The sequence below is a fragment of the Mizuhopecten yessoensis genome, unplaced genomic scaffold (genome assembly GCF_002113885.1).
Source record: "Mizuhopecten yessoensis strain PY_sf001 unplaced genomic scaffold, ASM211388v2 scaffold8195, whole genome shotgun sequence".
Classification (NCBI taxonomy): Eukaryota; Metazoa; Mollusca; class Bivalvia; order Pectinida; family Pectinidae; genus Mizuhopecten; species Mizuhopecten yessoensis.
The window spans coordinates 1791932-1804519 of record NW_018407426.1 but is presented as its reverse complement, the minus strand read 5'-3'; the positions used below and the strand labels follow the sequence as shown (position 1 = coordinate 1804519).

The 12588-nt window shown below is 38.8% G+C and overlaps 1 protein-coding gene across 1 annotated transcript; it reads right to left on the bottom strand.

Annotated features, from left to right (window-relative positions):
* Window positions 1–573: 573 nt before the first annotated feature.
* On the bottom strand, window positions 574–11953 carry LOC110455268 (cytochrome P450 2B5-like). The gene is made up of 4 exons (XM_021505281.1): window positions 11513–11953; window positions 5542–6057; window positions 3828–4271; window positions 574–2751 (listed from the first exon to the last, which is right to left on the bottom strand). The coding sequence occupies exons 1-4, from the start codon at window positions 11859–11861 to the stop codon at window positions 2570–2572; spliced, it is 1491 nt and encodes a 496-aa protein (XP_021360956.1). The 5' UTR covers window positions 11862–11953; the 3' UTR covers window positions 574–2569.
* Window positions 11954–12588: the final 635 nt, after the last annotated feature.

The following is a 12588-nucleotide window of genomic DNA, read 5'->3' as shown; positions in this document are numbered from 1 at the left end:
AAATTAAAGATCGTAAAATGATATAGAGATTCATTGTATATCGATACCTATCGTATATATTGAAATGAAATAGAGAATGTATTAATAGAACAGCTATTCAACTGTTATTTACTGGTTTAAACGTCTCTGCTTAACATGAATTTAAGGTATCTTCAAATAGGTTATATCTATTTCTAAATATAAACATTTTAGTATCGTAATGAAATTCCATGTTCCTGTATATTTGGTGCAGCCTATAGCAGCAATACACGAACGCGCATCTACGTGTATGTAAAATATCTTATTATGTAACTTATCATGTGTTCTTAACTCAATTAAGTAACGACTTTACATGTTGTTTACACACCAATGGTGTAATTTTGATTAATTCCATGGCTGGGTTGGTTTAATAAATGTTTTCTCATTGCCAACACTATACAGAGGAAGGTTCAAGTTCTTTATTTGCTGAAGTTTTACAACTTATGGCAATTACAGATAAGACAAAGACACTCACAAGGACACACTCACACTGACTCGCACACATCATCCTCGTCATCATCAAGGACACTCACACTAACTCGCACACATCATCATCATCATCATTATTTCATTACATCATTACATCATCTTCATCATCATCATATCAGCAACAGCAGCAGCAATATTTCGTCATTCATCATACTCACATTCCAACTACACACGCCAGAACCTTTTTCATCCTCATTCACCCAGACAAGACAATATAATGGTATATCATGTATCTTAACATAAATCTGCTCTACGTTTAAACGCTAGTGATAAATACTTTCCTAAATTATTAAGTTCTTTTGTGTTTTCGGTTTTGAGTAATTGAACGAATTCAAACATACTAGGCCTTTTGAAATAATATTGCTTCATGAATTTAGACTGGAGGTCTGAAGAGCGATTACATTTAATTATGAAATGAAATTCATCTTCTATATTTTCTTCATTACATAAAAATACATTTTCTTTCTCCTAGGTATATCTCTGTAACGGCCACGTTCAACTTCTTCAATCTCAACATTATTATAAAACCATTTTTCTTTTGCTCTTATCAAACCACCATTTCTAAAAATAACTATTTTTGTTTTATCTACATTTAAAGTTAAGTTCCATTTTCTACAATAATCTGATAGTGAATCTAACATTTTCTGCAAGTCTTCTGGTGTTTCCGATAATATGACCATGTCGTCTGCATACATAAGTAAAAATAAATTAATAGTTTGAATTTCTAGTGATAAGCAATTTTTTTTATATAAAATCCACTTCTAAATCATTAACAAATAATGTAAACAACAAGGGAGATAATATTTCCCCTTGGAATAAACCACAATCACATTTGAAAAAATCAGTAACACCTTTGAATTTAACACAACATTTTACATTGGCATAGAGACATCTTATTATTTTCTATACCTTCCTTAATCATTTTATACCAAAGATTTTGTCGACTAACATTATAAAACAGCAGTAAAGCCTGTTTCGTTTTCTGAGAGTTCTATTAATTAATGATTGTAGTACGAGAATAGCATCTATTGTGGAAAGTTTTTTTCTAAATCCAAATTGTACATCTGTGATAATATTATGCATTTTATCAACATTAAGTAATCTTTCATTTAAAATGGCAGTGAAATGTTTTGCAAGACAGCTTACTAATGTAATACCTCTATAATTATCAGTTACATTCGCATCCCCTTTCTTAAATAGTGGTATAATTGTTCCAATATTCCAATTATCTGGGAAAATTCCAGAACTAATTATTCCATTAAAAAACAATTTTGGACATGGTGCCAAATTGTCAATGTATCTTTACAAGTAACAAAATAAAGTGATAAAAGTGACGAAGAAAAATCTTCGACACTTTTATTAACACTATCCTAATACATATCCATATTTTCTACATGTATGCATTAGGCTATCGGCATAATCATTGATTATTGTTTTAATTAACTCAAAATTTTCCTGATTCTATCGCGTTGAATAAAACAGCTCATTATTACCATGTATATTTTCTTTTATAATCTTAATATCTACCGTAAACACAAAAGGCGAATGGTCTGAAAAATGATTGAAATCTCCGCTTTTAAAATTTCCTATAATTTCGAAATTTGACTCATCAACAAGAACATAATCGATTAAACTTGTTCCCAAACTATTATAAAGTTAACACTGCCCTTATCGTCGCCCGGATGTCGCCAATTTTCGATTATCAAACCACTCGCTTTACATAAATTCAAAAGTTTTCTTCTCATTGTGTTTACAATTGTATCTGTACTTTTTTTATTTCAGTAACATTAATATCAGCTAGGTAATTAAAAACATTTGATAAAACATGGAAAGGTAAACATTTAGTGAATTACACAACCCTTAATGAAATAGCACGCTCTTAGTTCAATAACACATCATTTACGTAATAACTTAGTCTATAGTTTAATAACTTAAATTGATTGCATCAAAACATATTTTTTTCATTAGTGATTTCAGAATTGCGTACAATCTCACCAACAGAACGTATGGTATCCCTGCTCTCTGACTAACATCAACATTGTATGAAGAGTCTACATTATTGTCAGTTGATTTTCACGGCCTTGACTTTATAGTCAGGCGGACCTGATTGTATGCCTTTGGATGGTGGGCCAGCTGGCATTTTGTCCGGGTTTTCCGGAAGTAGTTCGAATCTCTGTATCAGTGTTGTCAGAAACAGAAACAGTTCCAGCCTCGCCAGTGATTCACCCAGACATATTCGACGTCCTGAAAGTATAACGTGGACAATAGCTTTAATGGTGTATTAACAAACACAGCTACCAGACATTTAAGACGTTGGGCTTCTTTATTCTGAAATAATTATCTCCCCTTTATTTTTTTTATTTTCATTATCATGATATCAAGGTGATGCGGATCTAATATTCCTGCTATGCTGGCTAAAAATTTTACTTGCACAATTGAGAGAACATCGTTGATGATTAAATTTATTAATTAAACAATATAGTTGTTTCCGGTTGCGTTGCGGATCGAACTTGTATATTGCTCGTAGGTAATACTTTGCCGGCATTTTTGACTAGTTCTTTCCATCGTGAAACAACTCGTCAATGGGTTTTTATTTTTCAACTGGTAAGTGTAGTTTCTTCCCAATAATAAAACAAAATCACTCGTCACAACTCGACAGAGTCCGTACCTTGAAGGGTACTGGATCACCCGAGATTAGCCGAATGAAAACAAAGTGTTGTTTTTAAAAGGACAAGGGAGGTAATTATATATTGCTGAATGTTTGGAGGATTAGTAACATAACAATACACTGTATTATACGATACACGTGGGGTGCATGACATCCCAATCTTACCCGGTCCTATGGGATCTGAGAAATCAAATACAGCGAGTATGTTTCTATCTCAGGGACCTGCTAATTTATTACAGCTATATATGGACCTAAACTGAGGTGTTCAGACAAGTTTCATACGTTTATAATGTAAGTGGATTTGAACAATTTTCGGTAAAAATTGGAGGTGTCTTTTTTAAACGAAAATTGATCTAAATCCCTTGACGTGTAAAATTACTCTGAACATAGTTGTTCAAGTCCAAGTATAGCTGTAACAAATCCACAGATCCCTGTGGTTTTTACCTAACCTGATGTGAGGAGGAAAAGGGGAAATATTGGATGTTTTAAGGGTTTACATCCTCACACAGTAGATTTAACCGAGTGTTTATCTAAACCCTCAAACAGTCAATTACACGACTAAGATATCAGAACGGGTCCAAATATATTCGTCGTAAATTGGTTCACAAATTTCTTTTGCCGAAATAGAGTACGGTCAAAACAAGCAACTTACCTAGAGAAAACGCAAACACATATTTTTCTTTTCCGTTCAATTTTCCGTCTTCGCCTAAAAATCGGTCTGGATTAAACTTTGTGGGTTCCTTGAACACGTTTGGGTCGAAATGAACTGAGTCCAAATTGGGTATAATTGTCGATCCTTTGGGAATGGTCATCCCCCTGAATTCTACGTCCTTTGATGCCCCGTGAGGGACGCTGAACGGGGCAATGTTTCCGAATCTTAGGGCCTCTGTAATCACTGCTTTGTAATAAGGCATATTTTCTTTGTCGCTGAGCGTCGGAAACCTGGACGGACCAATCACATTTTCGATCTCTCTGCGAAGTCTGTCCTGGATGTCCGTATGGTAGATCAGCTGTAGAATTGTCCAGCGTATCGTCGTGGCGGTGGTCTCCGTCCCAGCCACAAATAAATTGGAGATTGTAGCTTGTAAATTAAAATCTGTAAATTAGAAAATAATTTGTTTTAAAGCAAAAAGCAATTGAGCTACGAATAAAAAAAATCATCGAATGTAGATGCTATAAGTATCAAATCAATATTACCATTTACATAGTTATGCTATCATTAAATGTTAATATCACTATACCACGACGCATCGGACTGAAGGATCTTTTTCCAAATATGCAATAGTATGGTGGCATATTTCTGCCATCCACTTGCGACTTACGAGTTACGTATGTCGACATAATTATTGAAAGATGTCGACATAATCTGAGAATATGTCGACATAATCTGAGAAGATGTCGACATAACTGTTAAATTATGTCGACATATTATCACATTTGCCGAGATAAGTTTGCCGAGATAATTATCTCGTAAGTGGGTAACTCGGCTTTTTATCGTGTTAATGCTCGGGTGTGACATCGACTTACGACTTGCCACTTACGACTTATTTATGTAAAATCCCTCTTTGATTGATAAACTCTGTACATCATAGTAACCTACTGTAATATCCATATCTTTGATTTCCCATATTTACATTGATTTTACCAAGTTACTCACCAGTATAGTCACCACTGTTCAGTCACCATCAGCCCACCTTCGCGGTCCTCGTGCACAAGCCTCGTTTTGGTAAGTCGGCAATAATCTACTAGGATGTCGACATAAATAAGTCGTAAGTGGCAAGTCGTAAGTGGCAAGTCGATGTCACACCCGAGCATTAACACGATAAAAAGCCGAGTTACCCACTTACGAGATAATTATCTCGGCAAAATTATCTCGGCAAATGTGATAATATGTCGACATAATTTAAAAGTTATGTCGACATCTTCTCAGATTATGTCGACATATTCTCAGATTATGTCGACATCTTTCAATAATTATGTCGACATACGTAACTCGTAAGTCGCAAGTGGATGGCAGAAATATGCCATAGTACAATAGAGATTTGGAAAATATAATGAACATATCTATTATATTGGACTAACGTGGTACAAGTGGTCAGGTAAGCTAGAATTCATCTGTTACTTGGAGGCCATTGATATTGGTTTGGTTTGTTTGTGTTTCACGTCCTATTAACAGCTATGGTCATTTAAGGACATGCTAGGTTTTCGTGGTGGAGGAAAGCCGACTGATATTTTCTGACTTATTTAAAATCCAAGATGACCGTCTTGGCATCTGATTGGCTGAAACATCTCGTGACATTACTATACCTCTTTTAAGATTGTTTTCCTAGTCTAAATATACAAAGGATAAAATTAAGAACACATACCTTCAAAAACTGCACTACCAGGTTCTTGTCTTTCCTGCTCCTTGAGAAAAGCGTCGATAAAATCCCTTGGATTGCTTGGATCAAAAGTGTTTCTATGATCAGTAATTTGCTGTTGCATATAATCCGATATTTCATAGAAATTATCACGATTTCTTTTGATCTTGAAGAAATCACCGGGCAGGAATCTCAGCCACGACATATTCCGAGCAGCACTCCTAGTTTGGTTCAAACGAAATGCTTCTTCTAGGAGATCAACAAGTTGATAGAACTTGGCATCACTGTGCTCGAATCTTTTACCAAAAACTATGCTGCAGATAATATTTGAAATACTTATTTGAATTACGTGCTTCGGGTCGTAAACTTTCCCGCTGTTGTTTCCCATCACATCTAGAAACGCGTAAACTTCTTCCATGACACGCGCTTCCAAAGACTTCTTTCCAAATCCGAATTCGCGCAAGGTGGTCAAGGCGAAAGTTCGAGTGTGTTTCCAGTGCTGTCCGGATGACATGGCTACCCCTGAAAATTTAAACATAACTTCTGTCATGAAAGTATGGCTAATATATATCTCTGACGGCACAAGAGTCACAAAAACGTTTGTATATTCTACAGTTCAGTGAAGGAAAGCTTGGAACTAGCACGCTTTGACTATTTTCTCGCGATCATTTGTACGTTTTGTGTTCCAGTACTGAATAAAATATATTTTTACATATTATACTATTATGTAGGGGCGAATCCAGACGTAGAAAGATTCACTTCATCTCAACTTCAACTAGGAATCTGTAGCCTAGTTACAGTGACTACCTCTGTTCACCTCTTCCCTCTATGTACTATGGCTACCTAATGTCTCATCTCCCCTATATGTGCTGTGACTACCCAGGCCACATCTCCGCCTCTATGTACTTAAGATACCTCAGGCCACATCTCTCCGCTATGTACTGTGGCCACCTCAGGTCACCTCTCCCCTCTATGTACTGTTACTACCTCAGGTCAACTCTCCCCTCTATGTACTGTGGCTACCTCATGTCACCTCTATGTACTTTGGATACATCAGGTAACCTCTCCCCTCTATGTACAGTGGCTACCTTAAGTCAATTACCCCCTCTATGAACTGCGACTACCTCAGATCCCCTCATCCCTCTATGTGCTTTGGATACATCAGGTCTCCTCTCCCCTCTATGTAATTTGGATACATCAGGTCTCCTCTCCCCTCTATGTACTAAGTCAACTATCCCCTCTATGAACTGCGCCTACCTCAGATCACCTCTCCCCTCTTTGTACTGTGACTACCTTGTGACTACCTCAGTTCACCTCTCCTCTATGTTCTGTGACTACCTCAGGTCACCTCTACCCTCTATGTACTGTTACTGCCTCAGGTCACCTCTCCCTTTTATGTACTGTGACTACCTCAAGTCAACTCTCCCCTCTATGTACTATGACTACCTAATTTCTCATCTCCCCTATATGTACTGTGACTACCCAGGCCACATCTCTCCGCTATGTACTGTGGCCACCTCTCCTCAATGTAATGTGGCTACCTTTGGTCACCTCTCCCTCAATGAAATGTGGCTACCTCAGGTCACCTCTTTCCGCTATGTACTGTGGCTACCTCATGTCACATGTACTGTGACTACCTCAGATCACCTCTCTCCTCTATGTACTGTTACCACCTCAGGTCACCTCTCCCCTCTATGTACTTTGGATACATCAGGTCACCTCTCCCCTCTATGTACTTTGGATACATCACGTCACCTCTCCCCTCTATGTACTGTGGCTGCCTCAGGTCACCTCTCCTCAATGTAATGTGGCTACCTTAGGTCACCTCTCCCTCAATGTAATGTGGCTACCTCAGGTCACCTCTCCCCTCTATGTACTTTGGATACATCAGGTAACCTCTCCCCTCTATGTACTTTGGATACATCAGGTCCCCTCTCCCCTCTATGTACTGTGACTACCACAGGTCACCTCTCCCCTCTATGTACTTTGGATACATCAGGTCCCCTCTCCCCTCTATGTACTGTGGCTACCTCAGGTCACCTCTCCTCAATGTAATGTGGCTACCTCAGGTCACCTCTCCCCTCTATGTACTGTGACTACCTCAGATCAACTCTCCCCTCTATGTACTGTGACTACCTCAGGTCACATCCCCTCTATGTAATGCGACTACCTCAGATCACCTCTCCCCTCTATGTACTGTGACTACCTCAGTTCACATCCCCTCTATGTACTTTGACTACCTCAGTTCACATCTCCTCTATGTTCTGTGACTACCTCAGGTCACCTCTCTTCTCTATGTACTGTTACTACCTCAGGTCACCTCTCCCCTCTATGTACTGTGACTACCACAGGTCAGCTCTCCCCTCTATGTACTATGACTACCTCAGGTCACATCCCCTCTATGTAATGCGACTACCTCAGATCACCTCTCCCCTCTATGTACTGTGACTACCACAGGTGAGCTCTCCCCTCTATGTACTATGACTACCTCAGGTCACCTCTCCCCTCTATGTACTATGACCTCCTCATGTCACCTCTCTCCTCTATTTACTGTTACTACCTCTGTGTACCTCTTCCCTCTATGTACTGTTACTACCTCAGGTCACCTCTCCCCTCTTTTTACTGTGATTACCTCAGGTCACCTCTTTCCGCTATGTACTGTGGCTACCTCATGTCACCTCATCCCTCTATGTACTGTGACTACCTCAGATCACCTCTCCCCTCTTTGTACTGTGACTACCTCAGGTCACCTGTCCCCTCTTTGTACTGTGACTACCACTGTGTACCTCTCCCCTCTAGTTACTATGACTACCTCAGGTCACCTCTCCCTTTTATGTACTGTGACTACCTCAGGTCAACTCTCCCCTCTATGTACTGTGACTACCTCAGGTCACCTCTACCCTCTATGTACTGTTACTGCCTCAGGTCACCTCTCCCCTCTATGTACTATGACTACCTTATGTCACCTCATCCCTCCATGTACTGTGACTACCTCAGGTCACATCTCCCCTCTTTGTACTGTGACTACGTCAGGTCCCCTCTCCCCTCAATGTTACCTTGATCGCGATTACAGAAATTCTGAGTCAATCTTCCAATTATTACTAAGTTTATGAATCTATAGTGTACATCAATAGCAATACTACTTGTATTATACACACAGACACAGACAGACACACACACACACATACACTGTACTGTGACTACCTCAGGTCACCTCTCCCCTCTATGTACTGCGACTACCTCTGTGTACCTCTCTCCTCTATGTACTGTGACTACCTCAAGTCAACTCTCCCCTCTATGTACTGTGACTACCTCAGGTCACCTCTACCCTCTATGTACTGTTACTGCCTCAGGTCACCTCTCCCCTCTATGTACTATGACTACCACAGGTCAGCTCTCCCCTCTATGTACTGTTACTACCTCAGGTCAACTCTCCCCTCTATGTACTGTAACTACCTCAGGTCACCTCTCCCATCTATGTACAGTGACTACCTCTGTGTACCTCTCTCCTCTATGTACTGTGACTACCTCAGATCAACTCTCCCCTCTATGTACTGTGACTACCTCAGGTCACCTCTCCCCTCTATGTACTGTTATTGCTTCATGTCACCTCTCCTCTATATGAACTATGACTACCTCATGTCACCTCATCCCTCTATGTACTGTGACTACCTCATGTCACCTCTCCCCTCTATGTACTATGACTACCTCAGGTCACCTCATCCCTCTATGTACTGTGGCTACCTTATGTCACCTCATCCCTCTATGTACTGTGACTACCTCATGTCACCTCATCCCTCTATGTACTGTGACTACCTCAGGTCACCTCTCCCCTCTTTGTACTGTGACTACCTCAGGTTCCCTCTCCCCCTAATGTTACCTTGATCGCGATTACATAAATGCTGAGTCAATCTTCCAATTATTACTAAGTTTATGAATCTATAGTGTACATCAATAGCAATACTACTTGTATTATACAGACAGACACAGACAGACAGACACACAGACACACACACACACATACACAGAAGTATAAGTAATAATTACTTTTCAGTGAAGGCATCCTTTTCTTTGCATTCGAAATGATACATGAAATACATATGGAAGGCGTTTATCGATAACATTCGCTTTTAGCCAAAGAATGCTTTTCTTTCCTTAACGGCAGAATGCTAAGGTATACATGGTTACAAAACCTACCTATTACATACGTATTTGGAGAGTGATCTCACATGACAAGCATACCGAACACAGAGGGTAACATTAACATGTATGTATAAGATACATCATAGACATAGCAGTACAAGAACAATTAACTTAAGTTAAATTTAATTATTATACCTCTACTTTATTTACTCTATATAAAAGTAATTGGTTAAATCGAATATATCCCCACTTTTGCCTGACTGTGTTTTAGTCCTGTGTGTTAGTCTGGGAACTAAAACACACCTACACTTGGGTGTTTCCGCCGAGCCAATAAGACGAGAGGTGGGCGGAGCTTGTAACCAAACTCGGAAGCGACGTGCGAAGAGCTTGCTACCGAACTCGGAAGCATTTGGCTCCACTGCCATCAAAGGGATAGTTGGGACGTGAAGCTATACAGCTTATGGTTTACAAATATTTTCTAGTTAAAACTATCTCTCCAGTGTGTATCGGTATAATAAAACGGTTAAAGTATGGGGTTGGGGGAAATCGGGAAATAAACCTGGTCTCGGGACACCAGAAACTTGCTATATCCCTCAACCCCATACTTTAACTGTATACTAACACACACACACACTGACAGAGATGCGCCAATGTTACCTTGAATGGGATTAGATTAGTGCTGAGTCAATCTACCACTTATGTACCACTTATTGCTTAAGTTTAATAATAAATATATGTTGTACAACATCAGCAATAATACTTATATTATACAGACAGACAGAAGTAAAAGTAATAATTCGTTTTCAACGATGACATGCTTTTCTTTGAATTCGAAATATACCTGAAATACATATGTGAGGTGTATAACGATCATATTCACCATCACCCTATACTTCCAAACACCTGTGATGACAAAGCGTGGCATTAATATTTCAGAATGCATTCCGTTGAATCGTTGAGCAAGTATAATATACAAAGGTTTTACACTCTAAATCTAATTACATATGAAAATAGCGTACAACATACACGTATGGAATTGTGTGATGGTAAATACTATGAAATGAACCCGAGACAAATATTAACATCGGCTTCGCCTCGCATATTTTTTTCATGTTCATTTCACTTCGTATTCATCATTATAAAAGTCATAATTGTTTTTTTGTATTTATCTGCTTTGTTTAACTTGCTAAACCAAGAAAAGCAATCAGGCTGACCAATGCAATGGATTTGTTTTCAATACTGAATGGTTAAACAAAACCTTTATAAAAAACAACTCTATTTCTGGACAAAATTTAGGGGATTCTTCGATTCTAAGCGTTACATGTGCTAAAAACCGAAGTTCACAGGAAAACCGGGTTCACTGGGTTTTGGAGAGATAGTCAAGCTGTACAACATCCCTCCGATGGAACTGCAACAAATTATCAACTACATACAATTGTGTACAAATATATTTATACATTTAGAAATGTCCTGCGATCAATTTGGCCTGATCGTCTTGACGTGATCAGTTCTCAAAAATCAAGTTCATCGTTTCTCCTGTGAACACCGTAACGTCACTTGTTCTAAGGATTCACGTTTGCACTGACGACACAAACACGTAAGTATCTAAAATACATGGGAATATCTTTACATAGGTCAATTCTAACTAAAAATTCCGAATGTAAATCTAGCGGCCTTCATGGAATATGTCACCGATTTGCATTCATACCAGCATGAATTTGAAAAACAATGCCATTCAATCCTTATGTGGTACGTACCTTTGATATTTGGTGATTTGGTTGTACAGATATATGTTTAAGGAGTATGGTGATAGATACTACATGATGATACGTACCTTTACGTTTCATGAGAGTGGCACTCCGGTATGTATCAGGCCTGTCAGAAAAGTCATCTGCCCGCTTTATAAATGCTTCTTTTAAAGCATCAACACCGTTTATAACGACCAATAAATTTCGCCCTAAAGTGAGGCTGAACACATCTCCAAATTTAACCCGCAGTTGCCGGAAAGTCTCCTTGGGTTTCTTTTTTCCACTGAGAAGCAAAATACTTCCCACTATGGGATACCCGGTCGGTCCTGGCGGGACGTTTGCTGGCCATTGCAAGGACCGACTGACCATTAGAATCAGTAGTACAGCTACAATAGCCACGGTCCACCCATTCCAAGTAAACCAATCAAGCACCATTGTGGAAATGGAAGTATTAGAATGCTGTATTCTGATGGCAGTGAGGTACGCTATGGTTTATATACATGATAAACACGCAGACCTGTACACAGTTTTTGACCCGTGCCGGGCCTGCAGCTATGTAGGTCGTTACCGCCAAGATTATTACCTATAATCATTCGGCTGACACCGTCTTTGTATATCGCGTGTGGCAGTGTACCTAGTTTTTGAACCAGCCTGAATATGTTTACGTTATTCATCGGATATGCGTAAACTATCAACAGCATACGCATACGATTCGCTTTTAGACTTGTACTATAATATTCGTTTTCCGAAGAGTAAATTGTCAATGTGTATGATTTACATTTAAACTTGCTAATAAAGCACAGCCTTTGTGTGGGATTTAAAGTTGTAGATACGCAAGGTTGTGTTTAAACAATAGTCCTGGATGACAATAAAATACTCCAGAGTAACAACATATTGTCAACACATGTACAGACATACAACGGCCTGACGTGCACGTCATTAGCGATCCCACGGAATTAGATTAGGTTATCTAAGTCCGTGGCGATCCATAGTATGTTTTGTTTATAATAACTCAAAATGAAATATCCACAAAAAGAAAGCAAATATCGGAGGGATATCGATATAAATTTAAATTAAATAAAGATCGTAAAATGATATATAGATTCATGGTATATAGATACCTATCGTATATATTGAAATGAAATAAAGAATGTATTAATAG

What these genes read in the sequence shown, in the direction of transcription:
- LOC110455268 (XM_021505281.1), bottom strand. Translation starts at nt 11,861, where the DNA reads ATGGTGCTTGATTGGTTTACTTGGAATGGGTGGACCGTGGCTATTGTA. An exon ending in CACTCTCATGAAACGTAAAG is followed by an intron (nt 6,058 to 11,512) that starts GTACGTATCATC and finishes TTAAATTTTCAG; the next exon opens with GGGTAGCCATGTCATCCGGA. An exon ending in TGGTAGTGCAGTTTTTGAAG is followed by an intron (nt 4,272 to 5,541) that starts GTATGTGTTCTT and finishes TCTAATTTACAG; the next exon opens with ATTTTAATTTACAAGCTACA.